Below are 27960 nucleotides of genomic sequence, written 5' to 3'. Positions count from 1 at the left end.
CTAGCTCCTAGCTCCTCTGCTAGCTCCTAGCTCCATAGAACACGCCAATACAATTCAAACACCTGATCAACACACACAATCACTCAGCCCAAAAGACCGTTCACCTAACCCAAGGTTCATAAAGCTTATATATTTTTAAAAAGTTACGTAGGTGACGCGCACATACGGTCAAGCTATCAAATGTTTAGCAGCCAAGGCTGCATACTCACGGTACCTGATATTCAGCTGGGAATGACTACAACAGTAAATAAACACAAGACAAATATATACTCTATTAGCCACTACACAACCAGGCTTATATTTAATATGCCACAAATTAATCCTGCATAAAAACACCTGCGTGTTTGTTATGCTAGCTCCTAGCTCCTATGCTAGCTCCTAGCTCCATAGAACACGCCAATACAATTCAAACACCTGATCAACACACACAATCACTCAGCCCAAAAGACCGTTCACCTAACCCAAGGTTCATAAAGCTTATATATTTTAAAAAAGTTACGTACATACGCAAAAAAAAGTTGCGCACATACGGTCAAGCGATCAAATGTTTAGAAGCCAAAGCTGCATACTCACAGTAGCACGTCTGCGTCTTTGTTATCCAAATCAAAGTAATCCTGGTAAGAGTCTGTGTTGTCCCAGTTCTCTACAGGCGTCTGTGTATCGAAGTCAAAAGTCCTCCTGGTTAGAGTCTCTGTTATCCGAGTTCTTCCATCTTGACTGCATCTTTCGGGAATGTAAACAAAGAAGCGCCGGCTGTGTACTGTTGTGGCTGACTACGTTCGAAAAATACGTCCATTTCGCACCGACAACTTTCTTCTTTGCTTGCTCAGCTTCCTTCTCCATAATGCAATGAACATGATTGCAACAGATTCACGAACACAGATGTCCAGAATACTGTGGAATTATGAAATGAAAACAGAGCTTTTTCGTATTGGCTTCAATGTGGAAGGCATACCCGTGTTCGCCGGGCTACGTCACGCGCATACGTCATCCTCAGAGGCGTTTCGAACCGGAAGTTTAGCGGCAAATTTAAAATGTCACTTTATAAGTTAACCCGGCCGTATTGGCATGTGTTATAATGTTAAGATTTCATCATTGATATATAAACTATCAGACTGCGTGGTCGGTAGTAGTGGGTTTCAGTAGGCCTTCAACAATAATAAACATTTAAAAAAGTAAAGTCCAGTTATTGTGCATTAACCATTGGCAAAGGAGGAGCTGGCTGGACACGAGCAGGCAAATAGAGGGAGAGCAGGGGAGAGGCCGTGTGTGTCTCTTGAAAGACACGCTGCTGAACGACAGTCTCGCTCTTCTCCTCTGCTGTGAATAAGTCTGATATGGCATCTTTTTCCAGAAAAGTCGGTTCTCATCACAATTAAAACTTGCTGTGGTACAAAGCCTGCTTCATCATGATTCCATACTTGCGAACTCCTTTTAAATCCTCTCTTTTTAATTTTTACTCCACAGCGATTCCCTCCTTATTTCCATGCTGGTCTATTAGCTTTTTGGGACTCATAGTGATTTAGCAAAAAATCCAAAACATGTCAAAAGGTGAAAAAACACAAAGAAGGCACACACGCTGAAGCGCTTAGAAGTGACTATAGGGTCCTGTGCAGTAAGTGATGAGGAGAGCTCCGCCTCCGCACAAATGCTGTGCCTTGCTTTTTGCCTGCAGGCGTTAAATAAAATGAATGACTGAATGAAGTGTTCGTACAGGGGCATATGTGGCTCAATCCAAAAGGTTGCAAATAGCGGGGTATCATGAATTGAGGTTCCACTGTATTTCTTTTGAAAGAAAAAATAAATACTGATTGGCTTGTTTTTTGCAGTATGGGGACGAGTTTGCCTGGTCGGAGATCGAGAATGTATGGACCACCTTAGCAGACAGCTGGCCAAAGAACCTCAAAATAATCCTGCACTTCCTCATCAGCATGTCAGGAGTGAACAGTGAGCCCAGCCTCCTGCCATATGTGAGTCTCCTTTAATACATCAAAGCCTGGACCTTCCCCCTCTGTTTCCCAGCACTTATCCCACCACCGTGTATGTGCAGGTAAAGCGGGTGGTGGTGTACTTGGGCAGAGACAAGACTATGCAGCTGCTGGAGGAGTTGATGAGCGAGCTGGAGTTGACCGATCCCGTCAGCTCAGCTGTCACTCACATGGACCAACCCCCTTATTACCGCATCAGCTCCAGCTACAAGATCCCCTCAGTCACCTCAGGTCAACAATGACAGCTCCAGGAATCACCGGCAATTTTCACATCGGAGCGTCGTGGCTAACGTGTCACGTCTTGTCTCGCACAGGTACGACTTCCAGCACTAACACCATGGTGCCAGGACACGACGGCCATCATGAGAGCAAGGTCAAAGATTCAAACATGGAGGACAGGTACAATTTATAGCTGCTTTCTTAATTACGGTGGGCAGTCACGTTTGTTTCGATGTACTTTCTGGATTTAAGATTAATCTCAAATATCGTACATACCTCTTCAATTAACAAGTTTCCTTTAGTTGCCAGGTTCATGGGCTACAAAAGCAAATAAAAAGTTAAAAGTACCAATGATAGTCACTCACACACTAGGTGTGGCGAAATTATTCTCTGCATTTGACCCATCACCCTTGATCACCCCCTGGGAGGTGAGGGGAGCAGTGGGCAGCAGCGGTGGCCACGCCAGGGAATCATTTTCGGTGATTTAACCCCCAATTCCAACCTTTGATGCTGAGTGCCAAGCAGGGTGGTAATGGGTCCCATTTGTATAGTCTTTGGTATGACTCGGCCGGGGTTTGAACTCACAACCTACCGATCTCAGGGCGGACACTCTAACCACTAGGCCACTGACCAGCAGGTCAAAGAATATTGACATTAATAGCCCTGGCTGTTGGAAACTTCCCGATGTATTTTTTATTAACGCCAGAAGAGCAGCTGCATTGAGTAATGAGCATTAGTGATGGGTATTGTTTTTATTTTGCCTTTATACTAGAGGTGTAACGATTTGTTTGAACAACGATTCGATTTGATATTTGAGGTTGCTGATACGATTCAGGGACAATCTAATTTTTTTAGAGCAATAAAATCCAGAACAATTCAGTGAGTTAAAATCGATTCAGTAACTTTTTAGCTAAAAAAATCAACCAGTGTTACTGTGAAATAAATACTGGATACTGGACACTGCAGAAGAAGTTTCCTATATTCCTGTTATTTGTAGTAAGATAATTATTAGATGTAATTGAATTACGGATGCAAACAATCAAGTTAACAATTATTGGCCAATTAATTCACATCTTATTTGAATAACACTTTAGCTTGAATCAACAAGAAGCAATCTTTTCTACTCACATTTTCAAGATTCAAGCAATTTCCCAAAAAAGTACTAGTAGTATAATATTGTATGGAAAACCAATACAATAGAACAGGGGTGGGCAATTAATTTTTACCGGGGGCCGCATGAGCTACCCGAGCACTGCTGGAGGGCCACATCGACAATATTTCAATTAAATTTTGCTCAATATTATTTTTGATATATACCGTAAGATAAATAATAATAATAATAATAATAATTAATAATAATAGTAATACTTCAACATAGTGTGTGTAACAGCATTCCATGACTAATATAAATAAATTTACATTAATAATAAATGACAGTAAAATAAGCACACGTATGACTGAGGAGTCATAGTGTAACTTTGTGTGGTGTTTGAGTTGTCCGACTTTTTGTGTGGCCATAAACGCACCAGTGGTTTAGTGCTATGCGTGTTGGTGACAGATGACAAGTTGGTTTTGACCTGGTTTGTACGGCAGAGAATGACTAGTTTTTCGAGATAGAAGTGTTTTACTCATGTTTTTGGTGTGGTTATGTCCGAATATAAACAGTTTTGCTCAATAAAGTGATCGATATAATTCCTGTCCTCGAAGCATCTCGATAGACGTTACAATAATTGAACGATGTTCAATTGAACGGTGTTGACGAACACACTTAGGGCCGCTTGTTGTCACTGTCACTCAAAGTTGCATTGCAAAATTCCATAGAATAAATATGTTTATTTTGTTTAGAATTCAGATGGGATTTGATTTGGTGCGCGGCATATACTTGCTGCGCGCAGCAGACGCTTGAGCAGTGCGCAATTGCGAAGGCACGCACCTTAGGTGAGGGGACGTTGCTTTGCAGTCTATGTCTTGTTGAAAACACGCCATTCCTCATCAACTTTTCTCTTTTTAGCGTCTCGGGTGTAAACCGTGCATCACTTGTCGCTGCATGTGCACCTTCACTCGCAGGTTACACACGGACACACGCCCATAAATAATACTTTTCAAAATTAAAGCAGCACAGTTGTATTGCGCGCACGACATAGATGTTTTTTCAACTTTATTTTGTAATTGCAGCTGTTCACATTCACTCACAATCACGCACACGCATACGTCCACCCGGAAGTAAAACAAATAACGATTTTCAAAACAAAAGCAGCACCGTTGTATTGCACACTCGACATAGATACTTTTTAAAATTTATTTTGTAATTTATAATTGGCCTCACGCGGGCCGGACAGGGACGCACAAAGGGCCGGATGCGGCCCGCGGGCCGCAGAATGCCCAGGTCTGCAATAGAATGTAGTACAAAAAATGTAGCACAAAAAAGTTTTATGAAGTAATGTAATAATAATGTACAGCATGTATTACTTTGGAGAGTGGACTTCTACGGTATCTCCTTCCAGCTGCTTCTTTGTCAAACACATCATCAGCTGCTTTTCCTTATTTTCATGTATAAATGTTTGCCGTTAAGATATTTTAACATCCTTGGCTGGTGTTATCAACTCATTCTGAGTCAGTATGATGCAGACTAGCTGTGCCACACTCGAGCTGCTTCACCAAGTTTTTAATTATTTTTTTCTTTCATTAAAAAAGGTTTTCTTCACACTCACTTTCTTTCGTTACCTTGGTTGGAAAAACAAAGTTATGTCCATTTGTAGCTAAGAGCTAATGCTAGCGAGTACCACACTGGATATTTTGGTCAGATCTTAAGCAGTAGCGGTGGGGCATCTCGTAGTCTGAATTTTTGCTTGTAACTTAACTAATAACTATTAATAGATAAACTAAATAAGATAAAAAAGACAGCTCATATCCCGAAAAACCCATAATCTGCGGCACTCGTATCTAGGGATGATGTTTGATAAGGAATTATCGAGTTCGAGCCTATTATCGAATCCTCTTATCGAACCGATTCCTTATCTATTCTCTTATCGAGTCCAGATAGGTTGTTGTATATGGAAAAAAACACACAATATTTGGTTTAACAAAAGCTCACTTTTATTATATAATAAAAAAATAAAATCTAATAAATAAATAAATATTGACTGTTACCCACCTAAAAAAATAAAATAAAATAAATAAATATTGACTGTTGTTACCCAAAGTATATTAAGTGGGATTTTTCAGAGAAACAAATATATACAGTAACACAAAAACAACCTGTCTCTGTGATCACTATAGGTGTATAAATAATAATATAGTGTTAAATAAAATCAGTCCCTTGGGCACAAAACTGAAAATAATACAGCTCTCCAAAAAGTGCACTTCTGCTGCTATTTGACATAACTGTTTGTTATGATGCTTTGACATTTTTGCACTTTATTTCTTTATTGAAAGAAAATTCTATGAAGAGAAAAGTTCTTTGCAAATGTGGTTACAATGCTAAAAAATGAAAAGTTAAAGCTAAAAAAAGAAATACACTTTATTGAGTTAACATTATTTCTTTATAGGGGGAAAAATGTTATGAGCGAGAGAATATAACAACTACACTACCCAGCATGCAATGGGAGTTACGAGCATGCGCGGTAGCCCCGAAAAGTGTTGCATGTTGCCACGCTGTGAAAGTAAACGTCAAGAACTCAGCCAACACGCCTCGTCTGCATTATTTATAATTAGACAGACAACACATCTACAGTGTGATTTTGTTTTGTTTACAAGGAAAGAAAAACAAAAGTTAAAAAAGGGAGATATGTTGTATATATATGTATGTGCTGCGGTTGTTTTAAGAACGTTGCGACAGCTGCCGTAAAGGAGGTGCGTTGCTAGCCTGGTTGCTATGTTTCCGGTTGGTCGCAAAAGTGTTCGTCATGTGTTTTACCCTGCTAAAATCTCTCAGTAAAGTTATTCGATGGATGATAGCTTTTGTTTTGAACTTTATTAGAATAATACATAGTTGGATATAGAGAAAATACAAACCCTTTATTTATTGAATCAAAAATACTGAAATTCCACGACATAGTGAATTTGCAAACAGCTAAAATTATGCACAAAGCAAACTATAACCTGCTACCCAAGAATATACAACAATTCTTCTCAAAAAAAGAGGAGAAATATAATCTTAGAGAAAAACGTAATTTAAAACATTTGTTTGCACGTACAACACTTAAGACCTTCAGTATATCAGTATGTGGAATTAAATTATGGAATGGATTAAGCAAAGCAATCAAACAATGTACTAATATGATACACTTCAAGAAACTCTTCAAACTTAAAGTGTTTACAAAGTACAAAGAAGAACCATGACAAACATTCTCAATTTATTTCATCCATCCATTCATTCATTCTTAAAGTAATCTTACTTATCTCATCATATGAAATAGGACTTACTTCACCAATTATTATTATTAAATTCTTACTATTATTTATTTATTTTTATTGTGATTACTTATGGAGTTTATTGTTAAAAAAATTGTGAACAGGAAGTGAACAAAAAGTTTTGCAACTGTTATGTAAAGAAAAGGGGTAGGATTAAATAAGCTCTGCTTCTTCCTACTCCTTTTCGAACATGTTGAAAAGAAACTGGAAATTGTGATGTATCATTTTGTATGCTTGCATGTTCGAAATAAACTCAAACTCAACTCAACTCAACTCAACTTCAAATGTTGCGGCTTCACCACATCGCTAATTCATCTATTTCTTTTTTTAAAGCATATTTTACTCGTCTTTGGTCTTAGATGAAGCATTTTTCAAGCATTATAATGCTTAAATAAACTAAAAGTATCAACACTGCTGTAGTATTGGCCACTAGATGAAACCAATCCAATCAGATTGCGATGTTCAGTAATATGGCCACTGATTGGCTCAGCTTCAGGAAGCATTACTATCTTGTCTTAAAATAGTGTAACAGTGACTAAAGGGTGTTATTTCATGTATAGAGGGCTCTCATAATGTTGAAAAACGTATTTAGAAGTCTGTTCAAGTTTTTTATTTTTTTATTCCTACTTTGCGGAAATGCATTTATTACGGTCAAAACCAAATTAACAAAACCAATTAACAGCAAAAAACGAGGCATTACTGTATTTAAAAATGGCAGAAATAACAACCTCTTTCCAGTTATTGCCTGCTTTAAATTAACACCCCATCCTCTTAGCAGTTTAGCTGAAGAAACACCTCCCCTGTGAGTAGTACTGGTGAAACTCAAAAAATTGTAACATCGTGCAAAGTTTCGTTTATTCCAGCAATTAGATTTACAAGGTGAAACTAATGTATGACATAGCCTCATAACATGCAAGTCAATATATTTCAAGCCTTCTTTTGATATAATGTTAATGATTATGGCTTACAGCATATGAAAACCTTGCATTAGAATCTCAGAACATTTTCAAAAACTGTAAGCCGTGATCATCAAAATTGTTACAAATACTTGTGAGTTTATATCACGTATTAATTTCACATTTGAAGTTGAATTGCTGACGTGAATGAACTTTTGCACGATTTTTGCATTTTTTTAGTTTCACCTTTAAAACATTTTTTAAACCTTTGTTAAGGTTTAAGAAAACCTTGAAAGGTGAAATAATTGAAAATTATAAAATATAGAAACAATTACTTTCATCCCATGGATTTTTTTTTTTAACGTTGATGTTCCAGGCAATCTAATTTTCAGTGAAGGTATAGGATAGGCAAATATAAGCTTTGGCTTCAGCCTATTCCTTTTTCGGTCATTCTTTTTCTTTTCTTTTCTTTTTGTGTGTAAATGTGTATGATTGTTAAATATGTATAATCTGTATTGTTAAACTGGTCACACAAAATGGTTGATGGTTGATTACATGACCGAAATAAACTTATTTCATTCATTCATTCATTCATTTATGTACAGGAATATAGGTATAAAGTTTAAAGCATATTTTACTGCTGTAGTTTTGCCTGTAATTCACCGGCTACTAAAAAAAAAAAGTACGTTTAGAGAGGGTCCACAATTGTCATTGCATTGAAGTCTGCATTGACGTGTTCAGTAGTTACCCCCACCTGGACATCTACAGCGGCCTAAACACCAACCTGAACCGCCAGCACCACCGCCTGGAGTCTCGTTACAGCAGCAGCTCAGGGGGCTCCTATGAAGAGGAGAAAGGTAAGACCAGACTTCTTCAGATCACTCTTAAAGGGAAACTGCCCTTTTTTTAAGGACATTTTCCTAGCATTCACAATCCCCATGAGAGACAAGAACACATACTGTATGTACATTTAAAAAAAAAAATGTTTTCATTCTAATAGGTAATAATCTGCTCATTCTAGGTGGTAAGTAATGCAGATAATGGGAGTAATCCATTCTGCCTGTAAATCACTCTCAAAATGCATCCAGAAGCCACCAACAAAACTCCATTTACATCTTGTGACCTGAATATCAACCAAGTATTAGCGATATTGTTATCATAAGCGCTATTGCAGGTAAACTACATTTAGCCGTGCCGTGATCACAGAGAGCTGCTGCAGTGTTGACATATTGAGCTGCTGTATCATGATCGCCTCTAACTTGGTGAAAGGTAATTCTACATTATTAATCATGTCTCTCACCTTGATAATAGAAGTTTGTAGCCATAAACCGAGAAGTTGTTCATCTGTGACATTCAACTTAGACCCGGAGATGGAGAGAAACACACGAAAAGCCGCTGGTCTGCTGCAACTTTTTATTTGTAACCCTTCGTGGGGATTATGATTGATTCTTCGTCCAACAGGAAGATATGTACATCCTATCAGTCGGCATCCTAGTGAGAGCAGACATTGTACAGTAAGGGGTTGTCTTATAATGTTCAAAGTTTATATATCCTGTGTAGTCCTTAGCAATACTGCTACATGAATCTTGTTTCACTAAATCTGGATCCGTTTAGCGCACATCTTCTAAAACTTGTTGCTCATCCTCCTTATCTTCAGGCTCAAAAATACAGTTTTTTGATCATCATTTGTCCCAAAGTTATCGTTGTTGGCTCTCACAAAGTCTGTCATGAGTAGTGTTGTTGCTGTTGAAGGGAAAAGCGAACGTTGTGATGCGTCTGTGAAATTAATATGCCACCATATGCTTAAAATGAGCGTGTAAATAATATAATTATTACATTACAGTAAGTGTAAATATAATAATAATATGATGAATTTACCTGTTACTACATTACATATGAGTGCTTTGTAAGCGGAATAGAGCGACTCCCATTGATTCCATTGTTAGCGGACTTTTGCTAACGTTTTTTTATGCGTTTGAGTGCATAAAAAGAAAAACGTGTGTTCTTGTCTTACATAGGGATTGCGTATGATAGGCAAAATTCCAGTTCCCCTTTTAAAGGTCCCTATCAAACATATACATTCTTCTTCCCTCAGGTGACTCGATGCCGCTTTACGCTAACTTTCGTTTGAAGGTGATGGATCACAACCGTCCGGAGCCGCTCCCTTTCCCCCCGACAGGCGGCTGCTGGTCTCCTCTGGTGGATTACCTACCAGAGACCACCGCCCCTGCTGTAGCCCTGCACAGGTACACGATTCCACCATTCCCCCTGCTCTCGCCTTTCCCGGTGTCCGTCCTCATTGTCAGCTTCCTGTTTTGCAGATGTAACATCGCCGTCATCCTACTAACTGACCTCATTGTGGACCATGGCGTCAAAGTGGAGTGGAGTGCCTATTTGCAACTATTGCTGCATGCAATTTTTATAGGTAACTAGCTTGCTGATGGCTTCCCGTGCTGACGTCTCTCTACTTGCTGACGTCGCCGTCTCCTTGTTTCCTTCCAGGGTTCGATCACCAACACCCGGAGGTGTACGAGCACTGCAAGCGCCTCCTACTGCACCTGCTCATTGTCCAGGGAGCAAACAGCAACGTTCAGGGGTTGGCCATGGTGCTCTTACGCAACAGGGAGTTCAACGACCCGCGAGTCTTGACCGTCAAGCCGGCCGCACCAGAGTTCCACTTCACAGGTGCGGTGCTTTAGAATGGGAAGTGGCGGTTCAGTCTGTACATAAACAAGCCGGAAGCTGGTCAACCTTTAAATTGTTTGTATTTCTAAAATAAAAGGGGAATATGATATGTTTCAGACATTGTAAAAATTTAAAAATATGAACAGGCTTTCTTAAGGAACTTTTTATTAACATTCTTCACCGTCGTAAGTGTAAAAATAAGCTGTAAACCCTTTTATTAATGCCATGTCAAAATGGGAACTATTATGCAAAACCAACTTTTCTTACCTATTGGTACCTGTTTTGGGATCTGCAAGAGTCCAGAAAATGTGAAATCAAACCACAGAGGCATGGCGGAGATATACAGTATATCAAAGAATCTTGCCTTCTTTCATACTTCCTCCAAACGAGCCGTTTGGAATTTGCCCTTTTGTGACATTTTTCCCAAGTGTGATGACAATGCAATTATCTCCACATATGGTAAAGTTTTACCCAAATAGCTTTGTGTTAGTCTGCCATTCTAGTCTGGCATGTAGTCAATAAACTCCTTCTTTGTCTCTATTCCCTTGTTGTGGGGCAGACTGGCTCATACATGCACATTTATAATTTCTAATAAAAAGTAGCGGATAGTTCAAACTTAAATCTGTCAGTAGACTCCATATGGAAATGCTAAAAACTACAACAAAGATGGCGGGGAGAAGACAAAGTCGAAGTGGAGACACTGCCACAAAAAGACACGGTCAGGAAGCGGTTTGAAGATGGTCTGTAAAAACAATCTATGCAACCTTTTGGCCAAATAACCACCATTACATGTTCTGTAGACCACAAGGAAGTCTTTTAAATGTAGAAAAATGTCATAATATGACCCCTCTAAGTAACATTTTAGCATTCCTAACTTTCGTACAAGTAGGGATGGGGTACCGAATCATGTACTTTTATTGGCACCAACCAAATTTCGCTAGTACTATCGAGTATCGATTCACTTAAAATCAAACGTTACCAAATTTCAATACTTTTGTTGCCTGTAAGATGATGTCCGGTTGCAGACATGGAACCGGTGATGTTGCAATTTTCAATGCCAACAGAGCAAGTAAGCCTGATAGAAAATGCTCTAAAGTACAGTAAGGCTGCCCTGTTCAAAATGTGCTAGCTCGATGCTAATTTACATTGGCTTTGCCAAATACTTGGTACTGATTAGCATCAGCAATTTTACATGGCGATTTCCAAATTTGGTAATGAAAACTACAACTAAGACGCAAGTTAAAATCAAACAGCTGGTGTGTAATAAGTACTGCACTTACAGTATAAATATTCCGTCGTGCCCAAGGTAAAACTAGCCTGACACGTTCAGCTTCATGACTGATTGATTGATTGAGACTTTTATTAGTAGATTGCACAGTACAGTACATATTCCGTACAATTGACCACTAAATGGTAACACCCGAATAAGTTTTTCAACTTGTTTAAGTCGGGGTCCACGTGAATCAATTCATGGTAAAGACAAAGACTACTTCCTGGCTAGGCAACACACTGTAGCCTATACACTACTGCCACCTTTTGTCTTGAAATTGCAACTACATGCAAAGTCTACCATAAGTACTTGAGACTCAGAAGTGTAAAAAAAAAGATTATATAAAAACCGGCCAGCATAGTTATCATAATCTGTCACTGTTAAATTAGAAAATGAGATTGTGTTAATAAACAATTAACATTTATTAACACACACAAAGGTACCGAAAATTGGTATTGTTGCGTACTGGTATCGATTCCCTTTGTATTGATTCAGTGTGAAAAATAAGTTGACTACTGTACTATTATTGCATCAAACAACAAAAACGCTGAGTCTGTACTTGAATTAACCATTTAAATGTGCCTCATATATCTCACTTCTTAAAAAGCTCCTAAGTATAAAAAAGAAAGCTCTGATGTTGGAGGGGAAAAATGTAAAATGCCACAAAAATCCACAGAAAAAGCATCACACTCACTTATGCGAGTGAGTTATGTGATGCTTGCTGATCTGAGGTTCAAACGTTGAACTTCTCTCCCCTTGCAGGAGTGCAAGAATTGTTGCCCGACTCTCAGCCGTCGCCTGTGACCGACTCCGGCCTCAGCTCCAGCTCCACGTCGTCCAGCATAAGTCTCGGAGCGGCGGGGTCCACTCTGTCCCACCTGACCCCCTCGCTCCTTAGCGAGGTGGACGTCGCTGCTGAGAAGGACGATAAGGTCAAAGCTCTCATAGAGTTCATTACCTCAAGGTGAGAAAGGATGAAGTGTAATTGACACATTTTGTCTTTTTGTGCGACTTAATGGCCTTAATGGCTGACTGGTATTTGAATGCTGCATGGCGTGATTTTGAAACGTTGTCATCTCATTCTTGCACATTTGGAGCTGTTGCAGCCTTACACTGCAAAAAGTCAGTGTTCAAAAAGAAAGGATGAAGTGTAATTGACACATTTTGTCTTTTTGTGCGACTTAATGGCCTTAATGGCTGACTGGTATTTGAATGCTGCATGGCGTGATTTTGAAACGTTGTCATCTCATTCTTGCACATTTGGAGCTGTTGCAGCCTTACACTGCAAAAAGTCAGTGTTCAAAAACAAGAAAAAAAATACAAAAACTAAAGGTATTTTATTTGAACTAAGCAAAATTATCTGCCAATAGAACAAGAAAATTCAGCTTGTCAAGACTTTCCAAAACAAGTAAAATTAGCTAACCTCAATGAACCCAAAAATACCTTAAAATAAGTATATTCTCACTAATAACAAGTGAACTTTTCTTGGTAGAAAAAAAAAAGAGACCTTTTTGCTCAACATGTTGAAAAATATTCTTAAATTAAGTAAATGCTAGTGCCATTATCTTGACATAATGATATGCGCTCGGTCGGCATCATGATTTTTTTTTCATGCTTGAAGTAAGAAATTATTACTTTTAAAAACTAGTTTTATACTTGTGAGTGTTGATGACACAGCTTTGCAACAGTTGATATTCTAGTTTCAAGCATGTTTTACTCAATATAGGTCATAAAATCTCAGCTACAAGCTGTAATATCTTACTGAGATCATTTAGGACCAAAACCCTTAAAACAAGTAAACACTAACATAAAATCTGCTTAGTGAGAAGAATTATCTTATCAGACAGAAAATAAGCAAATATCACCCTTATTTGAGATATTTAATCTTACTTAGATTTCAGTTTTTGCCGTGTATAATGTTGGTCTGTGTGTGTGTCGTGTTTGTAGGAAGCGTGGGCCGCTGTGGAACCACGAAGACGTGTCGCCCAAGAACCCTAACATCAAGAGCGCCGACCAGCTGAGTGTGTTCGTCAGACACGTGGTCACCGTCTTCAAACATTCCCAGCCAGGTCCGTGTGGCTGCTGACTACTTCCCGAATAGAATTAAACTCCCAAGATATCGTGCTCTATTCTTCTGGTTCCTCTCCTCAGGTTTCCAGCTGGAGTCATTGCTGAGCGAGGTGGCCCTGCAAACAGCTCTCTCGTGCTCCTCTCGCCACTATGCCGGCCGCTCCTTCCAGATATTCAGGGCACTCAAGCAACCTCTTACTCCCGCCACGTTGTCCGACATTCTCTCCAGGCTGGTGGAGACTGTTGGGGATCCCGGGGAGGAAGCTCAGGTCAGTGTGTGTTGCACTCATACTCCATATTGGAAAATAACCTTTAAAAGTACAAAGCTATATGGATTTAGTTAAGGTAAACAAGCGCTTGTAGTATTACGTAATAATACTACTCAAATAATACTGAGTAGTGCACTGTTTAAAATGGAGTGCACTACTCAGCTGCAACCAATAGAGGCGCTGTTGACTTAGTTTTAACTAGTTTGTGTCTTGAAGAACAACTTGACTGATCCATGCAGAGCGTCATTTTGCTCAATACAACAAGGAGGCACGTTTAAAAAAAAATAATGGTTTGATCAATTGTTAATTTTCCCAATTACTGTAAATGCTCCACTAATTGCCTCCATTCAATTTACAACTGGGTCTCCTATAGCTGCCTAGTGGGTTGTCTACAAATGTTAATAACTACTCGTGTCAATAAAAATAGGCAATGACTGCTGTGGCTGTGAGCAACTTTGTAATGTATAATGAAAAGGAACAGAAGGAAGCTTATTTAATCCTACCCCTTTTCGTTTAATAGCAATTTTGTAACATATTTGTAACAACAGTGAATGAATAATTAAATAATTAGGTAAATAATTATTACATAGATGAATAAATAAAGTTCTCATAAATAAATAAGTAATTTATGGTTTACATGATGTGATGAATCAGATTATCTCATTTTTAAATAATGTTCAATATGTTTATCAGGATTCTTCTTTCTTGTACTTTACAAATACTTTGAGTTTGAACAGTTTTCTAAAGTGGATTATATTAGTACTTTGACTTTGCCTAATCCATTGCATAATTTAATTCTACATACTGATGTACTAAATGTCTTAAGTGTTGTACTTGTGTACAAATGTTTTAAATTAGCTTTTTCTCTTTTGTTGAAAAGAATGGTTGTACATTCTTGGGTAGAAGGTTATAATTTGCTTTGTGCATAATCTTAGCTGTTTTCAAATGCACTAAATCAGCGATTTTCAAACTGTGGTACGTGGGTGCCATCTAGTTGTACGCCAAAGAATAACTTAATTTAATATTCAATCACAGTGCTAATGTTCAAACTGTGTGTAATGTTACAGTGGCCAAAAATATACCGGTACTTGTTAAATAAAACCTCTGCCTTGTTTTTAATGAACATTTATGCGTACTACGCTACTGTATTGTAGTGTTGGTCATTACGGTGGTACTTAAAGGGCCAAGTGTTTTCTGAGGTGGTACTTGGTGAAAAGAAATTTGAGAACCACTGCACTATTTTTGATTCAGTAAATCAAGGGTTTGAATGTTCACTTAATTGATTCCAAAAGGTGGCAGTCGTAGTACTGTTTACAATGACCTTATGGCTTTTAAAAGTTGAGTTCTGTTGTGTTGTGCAATGTATTTTATAAATGACCATGTGGCCAATGAGGGCCCTGTTTTTCTTTCCACTTTCCCATGCACTCCAAATCCTTATTAAAGTTGTTAAAAAAAGTAAATGTATACATTTTTACATATAAGGTTTTACATTTCAGCAAGAAGAGAATGATTACCTGTTTATAATTCCACCCCCATCCTCTTTGTGGTTTAGGTTATAGTGTAATTACAACAATTACAGTAATCGGTAGTCTATCCCTATCAACAACTTTAAGAGTAATTAACGTTCACATTTTACTTTTTTGTTCTCTTTAGGGCTTTGTCATCGAACTGCTTCTCACACTGGAGTCTGGCATTGACACGCTGGCAGACACGGTCAAAAACTACGACCTCCTCACCGCCTTAGTAGAGTACGTCCTCATTCCCGTCCCCGCCTGTGCGGCTCGTCGTCCTCCTTTGTTCACAGTCCACTGTCCTTTCAGAACCTCCACTTGTGATCACTTGTTGGGGCCCAAGTTTGCGGCCAACAGAAAAAGCACGGGCCAGCTGAACCTGAGCACCGGCAGGATTTTCGAATCTGTGCACAATCGCAGCCACTCCCTTCGAGCCAGTCTGATGAGCGAGCGGAAAGTCAACAGGCCGCGGAGTAACACCTTAGACGTGGCAGACCGACTCGAGGGCAGCCACGGGAACCTGGCGCGCACCCGCAGCTTATCATCGTTGGGCGGCGGAGGGGGCCCGGGGCGGGACACCAACCCCCCGGTGGATCCCGCCAATCTGATGGCCACCGTCTTCTGGATCGCCGCCTCGCTGCTGGAGTCGGACTACGAGTTTGAGTACCTGCTGGCGCTGCGGCTCCTCAATAAGCTGTTGGGCCAGCTGCCTCTGGACCGCGCCGACAGCAGGGAACATTTGGAGCGCATCCAGGCCCAGCTCAAGTGGTACAGCTTCCCGGGCCTGCTGCAGCTCTTCCTGAAAGGCTTCACCTCAGTGTCCACGCAGGAGCTCACCATCCAGCTGCTCAGCAAGCTCATCAGTGTCTCCAGGCACACGCTTGTTGACCCATCACAACTGGCAGGCAAGTGTTAAGAAGTTGCTTTTTGAAGGTCAGGAAAAATAACCTGATTTTAGGGCGTAATTACATTCACACTTGGATATTTGTAGCGTTCTGGATTTGGGCACAACTTCTAGCCTGCGCTCACGATGACATTCACGCTTCGTTTGCTTGTCCCATCAATTCTTTATTGCTGTACTTATGCAAATTCGCTGACTTTGTAGATAATTTCCAGAGTCATTCTGATTATCAAAGGGGAACTGCACTTTTTTAGAATTTTGCCTATTGCTCACAATCATTATGAAAAACATGATGACGGATGTTTGTTTTTTTAATGCATTCTAGCTCGTAAATAAGAGTTCGGCTCACAGCGAAGCCAATGGGAGGTCCTCTATTCCGTCCATAAAACCCAATAAAAAACATCCAAAAACCAACAATACTCCATTTACATTTCGTGACTTAAATATTAACCAATATTAGTTATATTGCTATAATATGCTTGTCAGGTTCAAACACTGATGACATCTATTAAACAAGACAAGAAGCAAAGAATTAAACAGAAACAGAATTAAATTTGGCTCAAATTGAGGAGAGACGCTTGGACACTGTACCCTTGAACAGTGTCTCAACACGCTCTGGCGAAAGACTGTACGCCACCTCTTTTTATTTGGACTTTCCCTGATTACATGGCAGCAGTTGTTTCTAAGGGATGTGGGTCGTAAACAGCGTTGCCTTTGGTTACAGAACAGTTCAAATGAAAGGTCGTAAAACAGTTCAAAGAAGCGGTGCCTGGAGGGGAGTCTGGTCCTGCTTCCTCTTCGCTTTTGTAGTTCTTGGGTCAAGACAATATATTTCTGTTGATTACAATACATGAAAGAAACAGAACACCTTCATGTTGCTTCCCCCCTACACAGTGGAGTTTTACAAGCCTTCTTCTTGGTAGGTTCAAAGACAGCTTTTGTCTTCTCGGCGGGAACTCATTTCAACACAAAGTATTGTGATAACTTAGATACAATTATTCTAACAATGCTATTATATACAGTACAGGCCAACAGTTTGGACACACCTTCTCATTCAATGTGTTTTCTTTATTTTCATGACTATTTACATTGTAGATTGTCACTGAAGGCATCAAAACTATGAATGAACACGTGAAGTTATGTACTTAACAAAAAAAAGGTGAAATAACTGATGAGGTCGTCATCAACCGTCCACCAACGTCATCAATCACTTGTCAACAGAGTACAAGCTAGCATTTTTACTAAAAAGTTAACATGACTTGACGTTCATATTAACATAAAAGTGGAAGCGGCAATGCGTAAGAAAAAGGAAAAGAAGAGAGCAAGTGTAGCGGTGGTGTACTCTCTCTCTATCAGCTGCATTTAGTTTTTCCCACTGCTCTCAGCGGGGCAAGAACCCTGGTCACTGGAATGAGAGGCGAGCGCGCTGACTACCCAGCTAAGAGCTAAAAGCCCTGGGTTTTTGCGCACGATAGCACAGGGTTTAAAAGGATCTCGTCTTGTGCCCCCATTAGTTTCGCCACTGCCTACCTCTTACAATCGTACCAAGAATGGGAAAGCTTGCCGAACTTAAGCACAGATTATCAGAGCACTCATTAGGCAAATGGGCTGTGGCATCTCCTCACATTCATGGTACTTCCTGTGACACTCCCGTGGCAGGTTTCCCTCTGAACATCCTCTGCCTCCTGCCGCACCTCATCCAGCACTTTGACAGCCCCACCGCCTTCTGCAAGGAGACGGCGGACAGGATCGCGAAAGTGTGCGCCGAGGATAAGTCGGCCACCCTCTCCAACCTGGCGCACATGATGAGCCTGTACAGCACGCACAGCTACTCCCGCGACTGCCCCAACTGGATCAACGTGGTGTGCCGCTACCTTCACGACGCCTTCGCCGAGATAACCTTGAACCTGGTGACCTACTTGGCTGAGGTACTATGCCAGAAAAGCAATCGGACGGAACTCTCCCAGCCTCAATATTTAACCACCTGTGTTTCGCTGTTTGACAGTTGCTGGAGAAGGGGCTTCCGAGCATGCAGCAGTCCTTACTGCAGCTCATCTACAGCCTGCTGAGTCATATTGAGCTGTCAGCTGCCCCGGTCAAACAGTTTAACCTGGAGATAATGAAGATCATAGGCAAATACGTTCAGGTGAGCCTTTAAAACTTAAGTGTCTATATGTATGTTTACGTGTACTTTCAAGTGATCCATATCTGATATCCCTGTGTTTACCTTCAAGTGTTCCAATTTAGCTGTAAGTCGAGTGTCAAAATGCAAAAAAAAAAAAGGAAAATAAGACCAAAAAAGGACAAAAAAAATGTTTTTTCCTTCATGTACCTATTTTTTTCTTTTTGCATTGTGATTCTCAACTTACAGTATGGTAATGTTTACAATTAGGGTTGGGTATCATGAACAATTTTCCAAATCGATTACATTTCGATTCATAAGGTTTTAAATTTCAACTAGATTCGATCTGCACTTATATATTGAAAATGTCTCAAATCTGTTAAAATAAACAATTTACAGAGTTTTTTTCTCTTCACCTTGAACAACTTTGGACAGTTCAAACCTTAAATAAATAACAAGAAAGGAATTGCAGGTGAAAGTGTAAATGTATTGCAACATTCCAACACTGCAAATTGCATTAAGGTATTGTTTCTTTAAGTGCAAAATAATAGTAAATATGTAAGCTGTTCTTCTGGGACTATTATTTTGTTTGGGTAGACACACCGAATGTAACGCAAAGGCCTACAGATGGAAATCAGCATGGTGCTAAATCTGGTGCATCCATCTTTTTAATGTAACTGCACAGTGTCCTTCAAATAACCAAATACAAACAACAACATCTAAGCATATTTATTCTGAAGGTCGCAAGTGTGCGGTTGGTTTTTCTGGCACCCTTGACGACAGCACTGTGTCCGGGATATTTTATAGACAAAAGTACCTTTCAAGAGTGACTTTACTCCAATTACAAATACAATCAATAAAGATAACAGATTCAGTCAGATGTTTACGTTGCATGATCATAACAGTGTGGTTCAGTTCGGGACTGTAGGCATACTTTTTTGCTGACAAAAGTTCCGATGGCTTCTGTTTCTGTATCTTTATGGCTGGAAAATCACTGTTTCTTTGGTTTTTCCCTGGGAAGTTTGTTGTTGGAATCTTATGTTAGCATAGTGTGACACTGCTTTTGTAACTGTAGTGCGGTGAGGTTCATTGCTTTTAAGGCACTGACATTTGTTATTGAACTTAAACTTTTTCAATCAATGTTAATACAGGCTTCCTGTTAAAAGGATAACAAGAAAAACAAAGGCTCTCTGCGGAACCTTTTAGCAGCCTTTGCCTGATGGTCTTATAGAACTGCTGCACATTACCACGACGGCCCCAGGCTAGCAGAATTGCCTTTTTGTATGAGGAGCCTGTGCACTGCTAATCTCCTTGCTGCACTTGGTTGTTTTTTTTAAGCGCTGTGATCAAGGCAGTGTTCGGCTTTCTAAATGGGAAAATATTTCCCATTTCATTCCTAAATTTGGCAGAAGCTCCATGTCTTTTTTAACAAGTGTTGCTCTCAGCTTTTTGTTTTTTATTTCTTATACAGAGTCCACATTGGAAGGAGGCGCAAAACATTTTGAAGCTGGTGGTGTCTCGCTCGGCCAGCCTGGTTGTCCCAGACGACGTGCAGCGCTCGTACAGCACCGAGTCTTGCGGCTCTCCAGAAATTGCCTTCACGCGCATTTTTAACAACTCCTCCAAGGAGCTGCCCGGCAAGACGCTGGACTTCCACTTTGACATCTCAGAGGTCGCACTTCGTTATTTTTCTCATCGTGCTGCCTTTTCTCTCTGTCTGACAAATGTGTGATTTTGTGACTAGACGCCAATCATAGGACATAAATACGGCGATCAGCGTAATGCAGCGGGTCGGAATGGAAAACCGCAGGTGATCGCTGTCACCAGAAGTACGTCTTCTACCTCTTCTGGCTCTAATTCCAACGGCCTGCTCCCGGTGAGCTGGAAGAGGCCTCAACTCTCTCAGGTACGAAACCGCTTGGAAATAGACTAGTTACCTGAATAGCGCTGCTCCATATTTAAAAAAATGTCCCCTTCTGTTTTCTTTTTACAGAGAAGAACAAGAGAGAGGCTCATGAATGTTCTATCGCTATGTGGTCCGGAGGATGGCATCCCCAAAAATCCATCTGTAAGACTCCTCTCCTACTCTAAGGCCTCAGACAAGGTCTCTATCCATTTGATATTCTGGTTATGTTGTCACTCTATTTACCGTTAAATCGCGTGTTGGTGGATTTATCATGAATACATGTCTGCTTTCTCACTATTGACACAGGTGGTGTTTCCATCCAGCGAGGACCTGGACCCGGCAGACCAGCAGACCAGCCTGATCCCCACTGTGGAGGAGGTGGTGCGAGAGGAGGAGGCACAGGGAGACGAAATGGGCAGCGAGCAGCAGTTTGGCGTCTTTAAAGACTTTGACTTCTTGGACGTGGAGTTGGAGGACGCTGAGGTACGAGTCAACAACAATCATTTTGTCATCTATATCATTATTGATTATGAGGAAGAAAAAAATTGACTCTTTTTAGAACTGGATACATCTTATCTTCATGTTTAGTCACTTGGTTCCTTGACTGGAGTTTGAGTTTGAGTTTATTTCGAACATGCAAGCATACAACATGATACATCACAATTTCCAGTTTCTCTTTTCAACATGTTCGAAAAGGAGTAGGAAGAAGCAGAGCTTATTTAATCCTACCCCTTTTCTTTTACATAACAGCTGCTAAAACTTTTGTTCACTTCCTGTTCTCAACTTATTCACAATATACTCCATAAGTAATAACAATAAAAATAATTAAATAATACTCGGTGAAGTAAGTTACATTTCATATGGTGAGATGAGTAAGATTATTTTGAAAATAAATGGATGGATGAAATGAATTCAGAATGTTTATCATGGTTCTTCTTCTTTGTACTTTGTAAACACTTAAAGTTTAAAGAGTTTCTTGAAGTGGATCATATTAGTACATTGTTTGATTGCATTGCTTAATCCATTCCATAATTTAATTCCACATACTGATATACTGAAGGTCTTAAGTGTTGTACGTGCGTAGAAATGTTTTAAATTACATTTTTCTCTAAAATTATATTTCTCCTCTTTTTTTGAGAAGAATTGTTGTATATTCTTGGGTAGCAGGTTATAGTTTGCTTTGTGTATAATTTTAGCTGTTTGCAAATTCACTATGTAGTGGAATTTCAGTAATTTTGATTCAATAAATAAAGGGTTTGTATGTTCTCTATATCCAACATTATGTATTATTCTAAATCAGAGGTGGGCAATTAATTTTTACCGGGGTGCCGCATGAGCAACCCGAGCACTGCTGGAGGGCCACATCGACAATATTTCAATTAAATTTTGCTCAATATTATTTTTGATATATACCGTAAGATAAATAATAATAATAATAATAATAATTAATAATAATAGTAATACTTCGACATGGTGTGTGTAACAGCATTCCATGACTAATATAAATAAATTAACATTAATAATAAATGACAGTAAAATAAGCACACGTATGACTGAGGAGTCATAGTGTAACTTTGTGTGGTTTTTGAGTTGTCCGACTTTTTGTGTGGCCATAAACGCACCAGTGGTTTAGTGGTATGCGTGTTGGTGACAGATGACAAGTTGGTTTTGGCCTGGTTTGTACGGCAGAAAATGACTAGTTTTTCGAGATAGAAGTGTTTTACTCATGTTTTTGGTGTGGTTATGTCCGAATATAAACAGTTTTGCTCAATAAAGTGATCGATATAATTCCTGTCCTCGAAGCATCTCGATAGACGTTACAATAATTGAACGGTGTTCAATTGAACGGTGTTGACGAACACCGTTAGGGCCGCTTGTTGTCACTGTCACTCAAAGTTGCATTGCAAAATTACACAGAATAAATGTGTTTATTTTGTTTAGAATTCAGATGGGATTTGATTTGGTGCGCGGCACATATTTGCTGTGCGCAGCGGACGCTTGACCAGTGCGCAATTGCGCAGGCGCGCACCTTAGAGGGAACGTTGCTTGGCAGTCCATATCTTGTTGAAAACACACCATTCCTCATCAACTTTTCTCTTTTTAGCATCTCGGGTGTAAACCGTGCATCACTTGTCGCTGCATGTGCACCTTCACTCGCAGGTTACACACGGACACACGCCCATAGATGTTTTTTCAACTTTATTTTGTAATTTGTGATTGCAGCTGTTCACATTCACTCACAATCACGCACACGCATACGTCCACACGGAAGTAATACAAATAACGATTTTCAAAACAAAAGCAGCACCGTTGTATTGCACACTCGACATAGATACTTTTTTAAATTTATTTTGTAATTTATAATTGGCCTCACGCGGGCCGGACAGGGACGCACAAAGGGCCGGATGCGGCCCGCGGGCCGCAGAATGCCCAGGTCTGTTCTAACTGATCTTTTTTGTAACACCGTTAATGAATGAAGTGTACTTTTGTAGTTATTTCCCCATATTTCTGCACAATAACTCAGATCTGGTAACACTAGCGAGCAGTAGAGAATATGAAGTGATTTTTGGTCTAGAACATGTTTTGCATGTTTCTTGCTACTTTATGTTGTATATTTTTTACATGAAATTTCCAGTTCAATTTATCATCAATCATTATACCTAGAAATTTGGTTTCATTTACTCTATTCCGTCTATTTGTAATTGTGTTTGACTTTCTCTTCTACTGTTACCAAATAGCATTATTTTAGTTTTACTAAGATTCAAAGATAGTCTGTTTTTGTCAAACCATCTTTTTAATTATTAACCAATTAATTGGATATGCCTTAAATCTAGGATATTTAGCTAAATTGTTTTGGGTGCCACATTTCCAGAAAGATAAGGACCACTCCCTTCTCTATTAGTCTTATTTTGTATATTGGTCATTTAATTTTTGTGTATTTTGTCAAGTTACAGGAGTGCTTTGCAAAAAAGCTAGTCAAAGATAATTTGTATGACAGCGCTGCAGTGCTTTTAGGAATCTGCTGCAAAAATGTGAGTCTCTCCCTAGTTTTTTTTAACTGAACTTGCAGGCCACCAGTTGAATAGCCCGAATGATAAAAAAGAGATGACCTAAAATGGAACCTTGAGGTACGCAACTAATATAACTTAAGAAGTTGAACAAATGACTACTGACTGCATCTGAAGTAAACAAGCTACAGCAACACTTACGTTACATAAATCACATTATAATTAAAAGAAAAAAGAAAAAGAGAAGGACTTAAAAGGGTGCCTTGAGGAACGCCTCTGTTATGCAAATCAAACGTTTGGATCCCAGTGTTCTATGTTTGCTAGCAAGGTTAAAATATCAATGTAATGCTTTGCCAATGTGTTTACAGTGGTCCAAGTTCCTCTATACAACAGGAGCACTCTAGTGTTTTTAGGAATTTGCTACAAAAATGTTTGTCTCACAAGTTTTATACTGAACTCTGTATGTTGTAATTCCCAGGCTGGATTTGGCCTTCGGGGCGGCAGTTTAATATCACTGCCGGAAAGGCTGTAATTATAGCTGGGATGATTATTTATCTTAACATTGCGTTTGTCATATGGAGTCTGATTAACCTGGCGCTTATTAGGCAACCCCCAAAAATATTTGCTTTTGAAGACCACTCACTCACCACATAGGAGGTTTTGCAGTTAATAGAATAGGAGCTTTAATTGAAGCATTCCCAGTGTTGTTTGTTAAATGTTGAAATGTCATAACTGTCCGAACTTCTGTAGTGGTAAATGTTTTTCACTGTCTTTTAGTCTAATAACACTCGTATTCCTTCTTTTCTTTTGCCACAAGGAATTGCAGGTAAGTTTGTGGACGAGTATGCAGCTTAAAGCTTGCTGCCCTGCTGTCTTTGTGTCCTTTGTTCATATTTTATTTTTTGGTGTGTGTTTGTGTTCCTGTGTGTGTGTCATTGTGAAATGCGCAACAGTATGTGTACACGTCATGCGTTTTTATCATATCCTTCATAATCCAATTTACCACCGCCTCAAGTCTTTTGTCTGTTGTCGCCCCGGCCGTCCTGCAGGGGGAGAGCATGGACAACTTCAACTGGGGCGTCCGCCGCCGCTCCCTGGACAGCATGGACAAAGGGGACACGCCGTCTTTGCAGGAGTATCAGTACGCGGGAAGCACGCCAAGCCTCAACCTCACCAACCATGAGGACACGGATGAATCATCAGAGGAGGAGGTACTGAGCGCTAGCCAGATTCTCACCCGCTCTGGCCTTGTAAGTCTCACTCTAATCAGGGTCCCCCTCCCTCCAAAAAAAAACAAACCCTGCCCCCGCCATGCTCCTCACACAGCCTGCTGGCACTGTGTGTTTGTGTGTGAGAGTGTGTGTTGAGATGCTGCCGGTGTGGACGGGGAGCTTGGTGCTTGCTTCTTGGCTGGAGGACAGCGTAATGGTGCCCCCCCATCCCCACCTAAAAATACTAAAGTGCAGCTTGCACTCTTTTAGATATGTGTTGTAAGTAAGTACAATGCAGTTTATATATCTGTTCACAAGAGTTTGTGAAACATTATTATTATTATTACAGTATTCTTCAAATACCTTTTTTTTTTTTTGCTTTGCATTTGGCTGTTTTTTTACAATTTTGAATTCAGTGTTGCTGTTTTTTTAGTTTCTGCCTTATTTGCATGTTTTTACCTGAAATATAGTAAATGACAAAAAAAACAACTCGCACACAGTGTTGCCCTGGGTTTAGAGCGTAATAATACACTGACAAGGAAATATTTAGTAAAAAATACTAAGCACAGAGGCTACCACATACTTGCCAGCCCTCCCGATTTTCCCGGGAGACTCCCGAATTTCAGTGCCCCTCCCGAAAATCTACCGGGTAAACCATTCTCCCGAATTTCTCCCGATTTCCACCCGGACAACAATATTTGGGCGTGCCTTAAAGGCACTGCCTTTAGCGTCCTCTGTCACCTGAAAAGGAGACTATTATATACATGCAGGGGCGCCGAAAAGGGGGGGGGGGTAAAGGAGACGGATTCTAGGGGCCCATGATGGAGGGGGGCCCAGAGAGGCCCCTAATGATGATGAAATTATAATACAGGGGGCCCTGTAAAGATTCTTTTCATGGGGCCCAAAATCCCTAGCGGCGCCCCTGTATACATGTATGTCTCCGTTATCCATAGGTTTATCTATAACCCATAAAGTAGGCAGGCACGGAGCTATTTCTCAGCATGTGTTTATTCCAGCCGGCACGTTAATACACTGACACACAACATCCGGATTCCCATCATGCATTGCTTCAAAACTACGGCAAGTATTAATGTCCAAAAACATAACAGAGACGAAGCAGAAGAACGAAGAAGAGACATGGCGACGACGAGTAAGAAGAAGAAGTACGCTTGCAAGTTCCAAAATGATTGGAAAAAATAATTTCAGTTCATCCAGGACAGCTCGAAGGGGAAGGGGTATGCTGCCTGCAAATTTCGTAGATCAGACTTCTCCATTGAACACGGTGGCCGAACGGATATACTCATTCATGACCGGATTATTTATTCCCCCCCACCCCATCTCCCGATTTCGGAGGTATCCAGGTTGGCAAGTATGGGCTACCAATGGCAACTGTATGTTTTTTATTTAATGATTTGTATACAGATACATACAGTGGCCCAACATACAACGCCAAACGCGCAACAACATTCAAAACACACACAAACCCCCGAAACACATGCAACTTCCCAAAACACAACACACAAGTGCGGGGCAAATGCACAACAACAGCTAAAATACACACAAACTCCCAAAACACATGCAATACAGGGAAATCGCAACAGAAGTACAATAATAAATAAAATAATAAGGGTGTAACATAACAAAATGCTGAAGAAAAATGAAGCGCTGTGAATACTTTCTGGATGCACTGTAAAAATAAGCCACAGTCATCCATTTTTATGTAACAATATGAGTTGTTTTAATAAACAGTGTTCAATTACATCCTAACTTTATTTACATGTTTGTAATGTGCAGCCTTTGCACCTTTGACAAACTTAAAAAAAGTAATAATAATTTTGTCCTGAAAAATATTTCTCCAAATGAAAGTCTTGAAAAGAGGAAACGTCTTATATTGGAGTCAATACAGTGCTTTATTATTTTTGGTGTCATGTTGCAATACTTTGTTTAATGGTTGCCATGCATTAAGCTAACAACCTTATGTGAATTTTGTTGTCCTCCAGCTCAACAGCGACTCCGCCACGGACGACGCGACGTCCAACCACGTAGACTCCCTGCAGCAGTCGCAGGAGTCGTCGAGCAGCGCCTTGACCGATGAGGCGACGCCCTCGTTCCTCCCTCGACTGCCTTCCTTCCCTCGGCCGGATAGCCCCATGTTGGAGTTGGCCCATTCAGACAGCACCAGCAGCCAGCTGCCTGAGGTGCGATCAGTGGGGAGCAGTGACAAATTGTGGGGCGCCTTTTAGCTTAACTTGCACGCTTCTTCCTTCCTGTCCAGCGTTTCTCTTGCCTTGGCTGGGCTTTGATTCTTTGTCTGACATTCAGACGAGACTGGCTGGTTTCAGTGAGGTTTGGGATGCTGTTTTGGGGGTTTTGGTGTCGCACATTTCTTCCTGCTTCTGCCTCTTCTTTCCTATTTCTGATGCTTCATGCTGCATTTGCGGGTGCCGAGGTGTTAGCGCTTCATGGGTAATCATTATCATGGGGCTTTTCATTTGGGGGAAAGATGAAACCGAGACTCACCTCAGGTCAGCTGTAACTGCTCACCTCCAATAACCAACTAAACCTCTCCATATAAAAAAACGGACTGCAGCACCTTAATCATCACGGATGCATGTGTGAGTATGACACGTGGGTTGGAACAACCTCACATTAACCACTTTTCACTGATAAAAAGCTTGTTTGTCACTTTAACTAACAATGGTGAGTATGTATTTTACTGAGTACACCTTGCTAGTTTTGCCTTCAAAACAAGTTACCGTATTGACCCAAATATAAAATGGTGGGAAAGATTGGCCTTCTTATTTTTGTGACCCGGACAACTCATGCTCTTGGAAGCTATCAAAATGGTCCACAAGTCTATTTGTTTTGTTTTTTTAAATTTAAATCCCACAAATGTTAAAAAAAAATGGTAATAATAGTTTGTGTTTCTGCATTAGTTCTTGAATCAGCAGCTTTGACTGTTGTCATCTTTTTAAATCAGTCCTCCTCAATGGGTGGGCGTGTGACCCTGAGGAACATGCTTTATCAGTATCATACAATATCATGCTTTAAAAAGCTGTGCACTGCAAAACATGCTCATTGTAGCCATTGATCTTGACTTCAATGTTATTTTAAAAAAGTACAATAAAATAAGCCCAAATTCTTTTATTTCTTTGTGTTTTGTACGTTAATCATAATAGGTTATTTTTTTGCTCCTGAGTTAATGTTGCTGATACATTTTAATTCATTGCTATTTAATGAGTTTATTTAATTTTATTTGTCACTATCAAATGACCAAGTTGGTCCAAAAAGATTTATAGTCTGCATAAGCATAATCTTTTCTTTTTTGATGCACTTTTCTGTTAGAGACTAAAAAACAATGTTGATAAAGTCATTGTCGTTAATGTTAAGGATACAATGTTATGCAGAGGTAAAATTGTAAACATTTTAAAAGACAATTTATACTATTTATAGTCTCAGTGAGAGTAGCGGGAGACAAAATGTTGTCTTCT

At 39.9% G+C, this 27960-nt stretch overlaps 1 protein-coding gene across 17 annotated transcripts in view; it reads left to right on the top strand.

Moving 5' to 3' along the window:
- Positions 1-27960, top strand: part of fryl (furry homolog, like) — a 180379-nt gene that overhangs the window by 122116 nt on the left and 30303 nt on the right. For 8 of the 17 annotated variants that reach the window (XM_062039111.1, XM_062039110.1, XM_062039108.1 and 5 more), the window contains 20 exons: positions 1830-1970; positions 2051-2219; positions 2303-2387; positions 8258-8373; positions 9612-9762; positions 9838-9941; positions 10019-10201; positions 12234-12435; positions 13419-13540; positions 13623-13810; positions 15464-15558; positions 15631-16226; positions 17882-18150; positions 18228-18368; positions 19816-20016; positions 20089-20250; positions 20338-20448; positions 20557-20733; positions 24308-24508; positions 26470-26667. In XM_062039111.1, coding sequence (XP_061895095.1) covers positions 1830-1970; positions 2051-2219; positions 2303-2387; positions 8258-8373; positions 9612-9762; positions 9838-9941; positions 10019-10201; positions 12234-12435; positions 13419-13540; positions 13623-13810; positions 15464-15558; positions 15631-16226; positions 17882-18150; positions 18228-18368; positions 19816-20016; positions 20089-20250; positions 20338-20448; positions 20557-20733; positions 24308-24508; positions 26470-26667 — 3612 coding nt within the window. The remainder of the gene's footprint in view (positions 1-1829; positions 1971-2050; positions 2220-2302; positions 2388-8257; positions 8374-9611; positions 9763-9837; positions 9942-10018; positions 10202-12233; positions 12436-13418; positions 13541-13622; positions 13811-15463; positions 15559-15630; positions 16227-17881; positions 18151-18227; positions 18369-19815; positions 20017-20088; positions 20251-20337; positions 20449-20556; positions 20734-24307; positions 24509-26469; positions 26668-27960) is intronic. The other 9 variants (XM_062039105.1, XM_062039103.1, XM_062039106.1 and 6 more) reach the window with 4 other exon arrangements.

This window comes from Entelurus aequoreus, linkage group LG27, assembly GCF_033978785.1.
Source record: "Entelurus aequoreus isolate RoL-2023_Sb linkage group LG27, RoL_Eaeq_v1.1, whole genome shotgun sequence".
Lineage (NCBI taxonomy): Eukaryota > Metazoa > Chordata > Actinopteri > Syngnathiformes > Syngnathidae > Entelurus > Entelurus aequoreus.
The sequence above is the reverse complement of the archived record's forward strand: the minus strand, read 5'-3'. Positions and strand labels throughout refer to the sequence as shown.